Below are 12,692 nucleotides of genomic sequence, written 5' to 3' on the forward strand. Positions count from 1 at the left end.
AGTGAACTAATAAGATTGTCCAACAGGCTTTTACCATGTCATCCCACGTCTTTAAAGATGGGACAAAAAAAAAAAAAAAAATCTGTGATTGAACAGTTTTCTTAAAACCATCACCAATCAAGCTACAATAAAAATCATGCTGTTGAGGAGTCTGAGTGGGGTGAAATGGGATGATCTGGATGAGGGTAGAGTGAAGAGTCGAGGCTGATGGATAGAATAGAGGGATGTGAAGAGGAGGGTGATTAAAAAGTACAGAGGGATGAGGGTGATTGCAGGGGAAGCCGTACGTTCAACCTTGTGGGAGGTAGCTTCCTTCCTGTGCAGCTGACTTTTCCAGACTTGGGTTTCATCACCATCTGTCGGACCAATCCTATAGTCCCATCTTCGCCTGGCAACCAACCACAACAGGATGATAAAGCGCTGTCCAGTAGTTTAATCCACACATGATTGGATATGAATGGGAAACGGATAGCGACTGGACTATATTAGCGGCCGGCTCTGTTCCATGAACACGACAAAGCCTGACAAACAACCACTAAACATACCTATAAAATGTGTTCAGTTCTTTCAGTTATACTAGCTACCCCCTAACCTGACACACACACACACACACAAAAACCACACGTACACACTAACACATGCACACACACTCCCTTTTTAAGACCCGTTTAGTCTTATCGTTGCATAGCAACAAGCCACTGGCCGGTTAGCTAATGCATTTCCTGCAGGGAAAATATACAGTATAGGCCACTGCAATAAAATAGCAATATCATTACATTTTTATAGGACAATAACATGTGCTAATGAGTCTTTTCATAGAGAGGGAAAGCCTTGTCACAATTCCCTAAAATAGGGATAATTTCGCCCTGGAAATGATGGTGGTACAGCTCCTTTGAAAAAAGAGAGACATCTCTTATAAGCACACAGGGGAGACACTACTCTGTTTTGGACTGCAGTTTCTTCCCAGAAAGAAGAATAGAGAGAGGTTCAGAAGACCTGTTCTTGTTATTTATTTTTTTGCCCAGAAGACCTGTTCTTAATTATGTTCAGAGGTTAAGTCATCCGACTCATCCCTATTAGAAAACTGTTTATTTTTTTATCTCTTATATAAACAGAAGACAGTTCAGGTCGTTCATTCAATTACTTTATCTCATATTTTTGTTGCTTTCATTATTTACCATGCATTAGTCTCTACAACCCCTCTGCTTTTACTCTTCAAACTCCCGTGGCTGTTATACTTTTGATCCACTTATGTTTTGTCTAGTTTTTTGAAGTTTTCATTTCTTTCTGTTTTTATACATTTTCCTATAAAGTACATTGTATGGCATCCATGTATGAAATATGTGCTATTTAAATAAAGTTTGATTTGATTTGCAGTTAATTTGGATAGCATAGAGCGGTTTAGCTGCAGGAAGTCTCTTCGCTGATTCAGTTTCAATGTCTGAAAGCCTGGAAGTCATGTCTCACTGATCATTCTGGATGGCTCTTCCGTTTCCTACTGTGATTATCATGTCTTGACACCTCGAATAAGCTCTTGAATGGTTTGAGAAAAAGCCCTGTTGTTGCCTTGCTTTTTCATGCGTCAGACTTGTGACTGACAAAACAACAATGTTGGATTCAAAACGAACTTTAACTCATGACGGCCTAAACTGTAGATAAGATTGATATCATACGAGTAATCAAATGAATCATAGTTATAAACAAGATTACCCGTCTGGAAGCTATTTTGGCCAAGCGGCCATGTACATTGCATCATCGATAAAACCGGGCACCCTGGACAGCTTGCAACAAAGATTAGATCTGATGATGTTGGTTGTGGTTGACCGTGTATGTTTATCTGATCTCTTCTCAAACCCAGAACCCTGGCCCCACACAAACACTCAGGGATAGTCTGGGTCCACAAACTACCATCTCAGACCACAATGACATTAGGAAAAAACCTAGGACAGAGACTTGAATACATCATAGGGTTGAGTACGTCTTTTAATGGTTCCCCAAATGACGTAATAAAGACCAATATTTACATGAAGTTTTGAGTTTGCATAATCAAAGTAAAGATAAGGAAAGCTCTGGACACTGGGAGATACACTTTGAGATAAACCAGATAGGCACATGATGAGAATGACGAATGATGATGAATTTAACTTAAAAACTGGGTATAATGCCACTGCTGTGATGTTTCGGCTGTGGATGCATCTTTAAATTGTCTAATGAATTCATTCATTCATTCAATCAATCAAATTTCTAATAAATAGTCAAATAAACTCATTAGTTTAACTGCCTGAAATTGAAAAAGAAAAACTACAAAACGGTGTACCACTAATTACCATCAGCCAAATGTTTTTTTGTTTTTTTTGAGGTACTGTGTCATAGAAAAAGTGCATCTGTAAGTATATGTTGTGATATACATACATCAAGGACCAGTGTCAATCACTGCACTATAAAATGGGCCACTTCATTGAGTTTGGCTTCATATGGGCCCTCGTTATAAACCCTAGGCAGAATGGCTGCCCGTTACAGCACATTGTAGCAACACCTGTGTCAAATACATCTAACTGTTCAACTACTTTATGTGTGCTTGATTAAGCGTGCCTACAGCAATGGGGCCAGTGGAAGAGTCCCAAAACTGCAAACTCTAACCAGTGCACTACACAAGTTAAATGATCAAATAAAGTGGTTGAAAGAAAACTAATGCATATTTGACCCAGGTATGATTCTAACATAGCAGGTTTAATATGGGTCAGGTTAGGTCACACTAGATGACCCTTTAAACCCCCAGAGAATGGAATATGACCGTTCACTGGGGTGAGAGGAGATCACAACGGAAGTCCTTTCATAGGTTTGTTGCTCTTGTTGATAGAGAAAAGTAAAAGAGAGCCAAGTCTATCTTGAATCAATCCCTTTCTCTCCGTCTTCTCGTTCAATCTCTTTACCGGTCGGGTCTTTGGAGGCAGAAGACTTTGGACTGGTGGTCTCCAGAGGCGGTGACCGCCACCGAAGCTTCTCTGTGGGAGGGGAACGAGAAGAAGGGAGAAGGGAGTCAGAAGAAAGAGCAGGGACACTACACAGTCCATTTGCTGATCTAAACAAACACATTTCTGTTAACAGTCAGGGGTGAGTCTTCCAAAAGCCTTGTAAGCTCATTCCAATAAAATCTGTTTGATGGTCTTCAGTGCGTGAGCGAAAGAGATTTGGCAAACGAAGCACTTTGCAATTATACAAGTTGTTTAGGGCTGGGTAGTCAAGAGAACTGGAGAACCGTGATAAACTGGGAGAAACGATTAGCAGCTCTCTTTTGTATGCACTTCCCCTCTCCCCTTTTGTAACATAACCTTTTAAACTGAAAAACAATGTCCTGTGCTTAAGTAAATTCACTGTTTTCGTGGAAATAGGTCACATTTTGATTTTAAAAGGGATAGTTTACTATTTTACACCTTATAGTCAGATGGTTCCGTACTTTGAAAGTAGTCTATGAGAAAGTCCTTACATTCAAGTTAAGGACCCATCTGACTATAAGTTTTAAAATAGTGAACTATCCCCTTAAGTTCCAAATCTCCAATAGCAAAAGGTCACAAGCCAGGTGGTTTCTCAAATGAGACGACTTGCCATTGACCCGGTGATAGAGTGTGGTGACACACGTGTTTGTCTGTTGAGTTAGCCTCACGTAGCCAAGCCTCTCTGAGTCACGTCGTTCCCACGCCTCCTTTAGAGGTCTGGAGAATTTTTAGTTAGCCAATCTGGCTTGGATTGAACTGGACGGAGCGATGGGAGAATGTTCTCACAATTTCATTGGATGTTCCATTCCAAGAACCCCTCCCCCTACATGCCCGTAGAATAGTTGCTTGTTGTTATGTGCGTCGTCTTTTCTGTAGGGTTAGGGTAGGGCTATTTTGCAGAGAGTTGTTGCCTATGCTAGGTTGCATCATTGAGGTAAATGGAAGAAAATTTGAAAGGGAAAAAACTGAATTACGTTTTTTTTTTTTTTTTTTTTTTTGGAGCTTCACCCAAGCAAGGTATTTGATTGGTTTGGTGTCGCGAGGCATCACTCATATCAAAACGGGTTTCCACCCCTTTGTAGCTACTTTCTGCAAAGGATTTCCCAGAGCTTTCCGAACGAGTAAAGCCTGGTCTCAAGGTCAGTCTGGAGCTAAACCAACTTTACTGCTCTCCTGCCTTTTCTTGGCGCTGGTGTTTGCCTCTAAGCTGAGCGTTACTATGTTGTATCGCCAAGTGCTTTTGAGTCGTCAGGGGCACGGTTGGTGGACAGGGGTCGGGTACCTGTTAAGTGTGAAGTGGAGGATCTCAGCGGAGTGACCACGGTACTCAGACACCATGGTACCAGAGCGAGCGTCCCACAGACGAATCACCCCGTCCAGACTACAGGTGGACACCACAGAGGACGCCTCCTCCCACTGAAGATGCACGATGCCGGCCTGAAAACACACACACATTTATTTATATTTTTATAACCCTCATCTAACCAGGTGAGTTGACTGAGGACATATTTTCAGAAGAGAGAATGAATCGCCTACAAAATGTATTGTTTTATTGTTCTATTTTGTAAATTTGTTATTGCTATTTTGTTACAATTTTGCTATTTTGTAAATTTCTTGTCAGTATTTGCTATTGTTTTTTATGTCCATGCACCAACCTCACCAAGTCAATTTCCTGTATGTGCAAAAATACCTGGCCAAATAAAATAATTCTGATTCTGATTCCGAATGAGCCAATTGGACCAATCAAAATAATGATTCCTGATTAATGTTTTTTTTGTGGTCATAGGAGAGTTTGTAAACAAATGATGGATAGAATCAAATGATGTTAAAGAAAAAAATGATGCTGCTCTCGTGGAATGTCATGTTTGGCACACAACAGAACATGTGCTACTGACATGTTAAAATGCATCACTGACAGCTTATATATATATATATATATTAAAAAAAAAAAAAAAAAAAAAAAAAAAAAAAAAAAGTTGAGTTACTTACCTCATGTTGGCACTTGTGCCTGAGGACGTGTGAAGAGAGGTCGTATATGGCCAGGGTGCCATCTATATATGCCACTGCTATCAGGGGTAACCTGGAACATATGGGATAGGCTTGGTTCAAATCATGGCCACGCTTATTCCCTTGTGCCACATATTTACTTTTTAACAGCTCTGCAAAACCAAACTACTCAGTTGTAGGTAACTGCAGAGAAAGCATATAAAATAGTTGCATTGTGAAGATTAATTAGTTTAATTAAAGAAATTAGTCACTTTGTGTTTATTTTGCAATTACTGACTTGAATAGTTACTGTGTAGTAACTTGTAATAACTGCAAGAGATCCACAATTATAATATGACCAAAAACAGCATCTACCATGAAACAGCATCATTACTTGTTTTTAAAAGTTGATCTCAGTGGTCACAACTAAATAATTATGTTGTATGAAAAAACTTAAGAATCTAAAAGCTTGACCTCGAAGTGGTGCTTATTCTTGTGAGGTCTTCTTATGACTTGTGATATATGATGTAATGAACCATCCAAACAAGCTAAGCATCATCCAACAGTAGATCTCTCTCACTCACACGTTGCAGAATCCAACTGACTCCACTGAGTTAGACTCCTCGTCATCCTTGGAGGCTTTGGCTTTGTCCAACTCGTTGGAGAACGAACCCACCACCTGCATGCACACACGCAGTCATGGAGCATGTCATGTACACAGGGGCTCTGAGAGTAGCACGGCACGGCGACATCTTATTAATGTATCCTTTAATTATCTAGGTTAGTGCTATTGAGTCTCATTGAAATAAAATATATTTTACAAGGGAGATCTCTTGGTCAATGAAAAAAAAACTAGCCGTACTTTTGAGCAATATGCTCTAATCTGAACATTTTATCATGTCAACCGTGTCAGCAAGGATGCCATTCTCTGTGTGCACACCACCCCAGTGCCCCCTGTAGTGCCCACCTTGCCCGTGACTGTGTTGATGAGCTTGGCACAGCCGTCCACTGAGCCAGTCAGAACCAACGAGCCGTCCTTGTTGCATGCGAGGCATGTCAGCGCCCCCTGGTGGCCATCCTTACCTGTGGCGGAGTGGATGAGACTTTATACCTGAATATCACACTTTATACCTGAACATCAAATCAACTCCCCCCAACCATGTACACTTATGATAACTTTCCCCACTGACTTAAAATTGTGTTCAGGTAGTGGTAGACTTGCCAAAACTCACCTTTGATGACAAAGACGGCATTTCCCTGCTTTAGGTCCCACAGTCGCACTATGCCATCGTCATAGCCCACTACGATTCTTTTTCCTATTGACAAAGGCACAAATTTAAGGGTAACACATTTTCGGGGGGGGGAACACCAACAGCTGCAATGAATTGTTATGGTCCTGTGTGGCTCAACTGGTAGGTAGCAACGCTTTAAGTTTTGAATTGGATTCCCACTAGGACCAGATATACAAAAACATTATGCACTCGCTGTACTGTTCATTACTTTGGACTACTGATAGCCTAGATTGAATTGTCATCCTGTTGCTTACACCAGCCCAATCTTCAGAGACCTAGGCTACATACTACATACAAGTGGCTAGGGGGCAGGGGGATAGGGGGTTTATTTGGGATCAGACAATGTGCTCCCTCGTACCGTCTGGGAGGACCTTCCCGCTGGTTGCCTGACAGCAGGGGCCCTGTAGGGTCTTGCAGTCACCCGCTGGGACCTTCCACATCCACACGTTGCCATCCGCAGCGCCTGCCAGTAACACCGGGGCGCGGGGGTGCCACTCAAGCCACTGAGAGAGACAGCACACACACAGTTACGTCCGGAAATATTTGGACAGTGACACAATTTTGATAATTTTGGCTCTGTACGCCACCACAATGGATTTGCATGGAGATGCAATTGAAGTGCAGACTTTCAGTTTTAATTCAAGGGGTTGAACAAAAATATTGTATGAAACGTTTAGGAATTGCAACCATTTTAATACACAGTCCCTCATTTTCAGGGGCTCAAATGTAATTTAATCATAAATGAAATGTTCATTTTTAATACTTTGTCGAGACTCCTTTGCAGGCAATGTGTTGACTAAGTCTGTGTCAGAGTCCAAATATATATGCACTGTATATTCTATATATTCTAACTGTATATTCAGTCCAGTAAACACAATTCCACACCAGGGTCCAGAAACAGTGACAAAGCTCTACTGCAATAGATACTTGAGTCGATCTGAAAAGATTGGATAGGTACAACCAATATCATATAAATCTACCTAGTTTACCAGAGGGCAACTTTTCTCTTAACAATTTCTTTCAAATCTATAATGCCTATGGGGGAGTTGTTTCTGGACTGGGCCAATGTACTAAATTGAAACTGAATTGACCCCAATTTTGGAGAATTGGCTTTCAACACAGGAGCTAGAGGAGGAACAGAGACAAGGAGAGGAAGACACTTAGGCGCAGCCTATTTTGAGTGTAGCACTGTCTCTCACCTCCAGATCGCCCACCTCGAAGGACCAAACCTCCTCTTTGGTCTCCACCTTCCATACTTTGATGAGCCCGCTCATGTCCCCTGATGCCACCAGAGTCGAGTCGTGGCTGAACAGTGCACATGTCACTGAGTCCTTGTGGCCTACAGTGAAGGAAAACGCAATGAATTTACAATTAAGGTCAAGTATGCAGACATCCGATTTGCCGAAATGTCTTTGAATTAGGATTGTTGAATCACACTGAAATTAAACAGAGTTTTCCCTTATTCAATATAGCTCATCAGTCATCAACTATATTCAGAGCGAATAGATCATTTGTTTTCTGGTGACAATTCTTATTGAGATGTAAACTAATGTCTGCAGCAGGGGACAATTATTACTAAATAACAGATTAGATGATTAGTTAAAGATGGAGTTTTCAAAATCAATAACAATATTTCCACATTGGGACACTTACCTGTACACTCAAAGAGGACTTCACCATCGCTCACTCTCCACACATAGGCCTTGTCATCTTCCCCTCCAGTCACAGCCAAACTGTTTGTCACTGGGTCCAAGTTTACGCAGAACACTGAGCCTGGGAGACAACAATAAGGATGACCGAAGAGAAGACCCATCAATCACCAATATTGTACTCTGATATTCCTAATGTTCTCAGACCATTGGGTGCCATGGATTTGACACCTTTATCATGAACGGCAGGAGTTGAGGAAACTCGATCTACTGCTGAGTAATGACAATGAGAATAGTAGGTTGCACTGCAGAAGAGCATTAGCTAGCTAGTACCTACCTGTATGTTTGGAGAAGGTGAGCTCGCTGTCATCTTGCTCTGGTTCGTCTCTCTCCATCTCATCATCGGTCTCCCAGCCCTCGTTGTCATAGTCCGCGTTCCCACTCCCCGCATCTTCGAAGTCCACATCCTCAAACTCCTCAGCCAGATCATCTATCGAGCGAAGAGAGTAGTTTAAATAGCCACAGATTCTCGCTACAGCGATTTTACAGCGGGTTTTGTAAGCTAATCGTAGCATACTGTTCCTCACCTCACGCAAGCCAGAACCACATTGATTGTATTGATAGCTATGCTAGCGAATAAACTTGCTAGCTATGTCCAAATGACATGTTACAGTGTTGCAAGTTCGAACATATGTGACAAGTCATGTCTATACATATAACTATGTAGATGGTCGTATATTATTAGTTAGGTAACGTCAATAAAACCAGATTGTAATACTACTACTGTACTGTTCTGTACTACTGTACGCTAGGTATACTAATATAGCTTCCAGCTAACTAGCTAGCTAGCTAGCAAATATACATATCTACAGCTCTATACCTGGGCTTTGCTCCGTTTCGTTTAGGTCGATGACTTCAATGATCTCCTCATCTTCGTGGAGCTCTATCTCATGTTCGTTGGAGTTGTCCATTCTGGTAAGCTAGCTAGTTGGAAGACGTAGTGCTTCACCGAACAAATCTATAAAACTGGCTAGCTATCTCAGGAAGCTCAATAAGGTATAGCTAAAAGATGAAGTCGAATAATGTGTTACATCAATCACAATCGAGACGTTGAAGATAACAATATAGCTATGTTCTTGTTGTTATAGTCAGTTTGAAAAGAAATATCAATATACAAGTGTCCCCATGTTTTTCTCACATGTGGAGATGAACCCTCAGACATTAGGCACTCCGAGATGACGTACATGTCAAAATGAACATGATTGGTGTTTTGCGCTATAACTTCCCACGCCCCCTTCAAATTGAACCAATCCACGCAAAGTTAGGCGGGGTTTCTTCGCGGCTAGAACTACAATCTATGTCGATGACCTTACCGTCAAAGCCTCTTTAAAAGGTATAGACAATCTCTGATATTGTTCACTAGATGGCACTATAATACAATTCATTGCTTATCACACATTGGACATACTATCCTCTCAGGGCTATTGATTAGATATTCAAATGCTAGCATCAGGTCTGCACTACTACTGTTTTTCAGCCTTGCCCTCTTAATCAGGGTAGATGCTAAGTGGGGTCCTTGCTACGACCCTAACCCTAACCCTAACCTTAACCATAACCCTTTGCTAACTCTGACCTTAACCCTTATCTTAACCGTTTTAAATCTCAATTTGGGGTGACATCAGAGTTGAGTCATCCCAAGCATCCAACTTAGCATTTACCCTTAATCAGGGACTGATACCGAGAGACCAGGCGACCAGGCCAATTAACGGCATACTTGAACAACACTTTCAAATTGTCATTTATCATAACCATGTCATTCATAATCATCTTGTAATTTTGTGGCACATTTGACTGACATCTGCCTTAACCTTGATAAGCATTGTGGTGAGGGACACCTCCTCTGCACTGACTCTCAACACAGGGCCCCCCACCAGGGCTGCGTGCTTAGTCCCCTCCTGTACTCCCCGTACCCCCATGACTGTGTGGCCACCATCATAAAGTTTGGGCGGTGCTTGCCCCTATCCACATTGAAGGGGCTAAGGTGGAGAGATCATTATAAGTTCCATTTCTCAGGCATTAATAGATAGATTTACATGAATATGGTTTAGTGAAGATTAATAGATAGTGTTTAGTATCAATTAATAGATAAGGTCTATTATGTATATGTGTTTTCTAGAGTTGTGTCATATAAGTGTAGTTATTCATAGAGAGGCACTAGATGTCCTCCTAGCATCATGTACTGTCTGCCTTGAAGAAAAAAATGGATAAATATCACCAAAGCATGTTGAAAAGTCAGCAATACACGACAAAATGAACACACCACTTGATAATTCATGTGTGTATTGCTATTTAATCAATGACTAGCAACAAAGCACATTGAGCAAGAGATGGATTTCAGCTCCTACAATGCAATAATAACTGCTGTTCAATGGTCATTTACATTTTGAGACAATGTATTCAGAGAGGGATGTTATTGGAACAGGAAATGGATGAGAGTGTCTGTAGGGTGCTGTGAACCTATTTCCAGGATGGAAAGTGTAGGAAGGCCATACTGACAAAAAAACCCCATAAGAACACTATACACTATACACCTAAAGCAGGCTAAACAATCTGAAAACAGTCCAAGGGTAATTTACTACAGCCAATGGAAAACAGAACAAAAAAGCTGTCAAGTGTCACTGCTTGGATGTAACAAGCCTCCACCCACACCATCCTTCTGCATAGAACACTGGCCACCTCTGGCTCAGCCTCTTAATTCCCCTCACTCTCCCTCATAATAAATCCAATTGATAGAGTACACAGCTGCTCTCAGAAGTTACGTAAGTAGGCCGTTTAAACTGGAGACAATCTGACAATCTGGAGAATTGGAAGCTTCTATGCAATTTGAGCTAAAGAAGCTCATCCATTATTACTCACATGCTAATCAGATGTTCAGTACATTTAGAATTGGGTGCCTTAAGCAATAGAAGCCAATTTAGTTTTGCTTTGTATATCTGGGCACTGCTGAGACACCTGTGAGGCATTACACAAATGCACAGATATACACACACACACACACACACACACACACACACACACACATATACACACACACACACAAATACACACACAGACACACACACACAAATGTGCGCGCGCACACACACACACACACACACACACACACACACACACACACACACACACACACACACACACACACACACACACACACACACACACAAACACCCTGGGTAGCAGGTAGATGTTCTCAGTGATGTATGCTTTTTCAGTGAGTGAAGTAAAAAAAAAAACATGGTGGCTGAATTGCCTTAAGTCACCAGCAAGATGCAGATACATGGGGGTTCCTGATCAAATAATTTGAGCTGGTGATGTGATGTGATGTGATGATACTTTTTCCACTCTACAATCCTGACTCATAGGGCACAGCTGCCTTGTACTGAAACACTAGACAGAAAGGATTCTGAGAAACAGATAGCAAAAACTCTCCCACTTGTCTACATATGCTTGGCAATGGTTGGTGTACAACTCAATCTATGCTCTGGTTATACTGTAAAAGCAGAAGATGATGATTATGTCTTGATATCATTGATAGCCACAGTGCTATTCAATATGTAGCTTGTTTGTTTATTTACGTATATGAGCAAAAATACTATCCCAGAGGTTTTACCTTTTTGAGGTTATGCAGGCCCAACAACATGAGATGTCTGCAAGACCACGTTATGTAACTGATAACCAGTAGCTCCTCCGGAGAAATTATAATCCTCTGTTACTATGGATACAGCAGTCCCAACAGGCCAACAGTTGTGCTCAGAGTAAGAAATAGCTGTTCAATCAAAGCTGGTATGCAGAAACTTTGAGAGTGAGATGAAACAACATTATGTGTGTATGTAACGAGAAAGCTTTAGAATTTTTTTCTCATGATAATCTCAATGTTAATGTGAATTGTGTTAAATTATTAGCTAAACGAAATGGGTTGTGAATTCAAAAACATACATAAAACATTACTCGGCTTAGAGTATGTTGTTGGGGGCTGTTTTGCCCTGACCCAGAAACGATGTTTCTTGATTGAACAGGGCCCTTTATCACAGCTGTGTGGTGATGGGTAGACAGACACAAATTGCCAGCCCCTGTAGAGAAGAATTAGCCCAACAGGCGGCTCCCCAGCAAGGCAGAATGTTCCCATTGTTTCGTCTGTGTGTGGATGAGACCCCAAATAAAGTCATGGAAATAAACTCTATTAAGTTACAAACCAAGGAGCAGAGAGAGAGAAAGAGAGAGTTTTCTTATGGCAATGAGCGAGAATTAGATAAATGTATCCAATAAAATACAAGAGCGTAGCTTTATTTAATGCTTAATGCTTTAATGCTCAGTTGGTCTCTCTCACTCACTCTCTCTCTCTCTCTTTCTCTCTCTCTCTCTTCCTTACCTCATTCAAGGTTTGGGGTCTAATTACATTACATTCAAATTTAGATACTTAAGTGAAGAGATAAAAAGTAATGAGCTGAAATCCCAGTTCTGAATTGGATTAATTTAAATTTATATGGAGCTTAGTGTTGGGGCTAACTCAAGCCATGGTAGTAGTAGGTATCTCCCCAGCAAGCTCCCTCTCTCAGGGCAGCTACAGTCAAAACTGTCCTCATCGTATGCATTCCTTTATTCACCAGTTTTTCATATTGAATGTGCAATAATAAATACTATCCATGCATTTTGACAGTCATACACAAATTAAATGACAAGACTGACATACCTATAACCTCAATTATGAA

General features: G+C 41.1%; 1 protein-coding gene across 1 annotated transcript; it reads right to left on the bottom strand.

The window, feature by feature from the left end:
• Positions 1-1,971: 1,971 nt before the first annotated feature.
• Positions 1,972-9,129, bottom strand: aamp (angio-associated, migratory cell protein). The gene is made up of 11 exons (XM_083684732.1): positions 8,804-9,129; positions 8,261-8,413; positions 7,928-8,047; positions 7,474-7,613; positions 6,633-6,777; positions 6,215-6,298; positions 5,950-6,065; positions 5,567-5,661; positions 4,986-5,076; positions 4,279-4,433; positions 1,972-3,005 (listed from the first exon to the last, which is right to left on the bottom strand). The coding sequence occupies exons 1-11, from the start codon at positions 8,892-8,894 to the stop codon at positions 2,930-2,932; spliced, it is 1,266 nt and encodes a 421-aa protein (XP_083540858.1). The 5' UTR covers positions 8,895-9,129; the 3' UTR covers positions 1,972-2,929.
• Between the last annotated feature and the right edge of the window lie 3,563 nt (positions 9,130-12,692).

The sequence above is a fragment of the Argentina silus genome (assembly GCF_951799395.1).
Source record: "Argentina silus genome assembly, chromosome: 14".
NCBI lineage: Eukaryota > Metazoa > Chordata > Actinopteri > Argentiniformes > Argentinidae > Argentina > Argentina silus.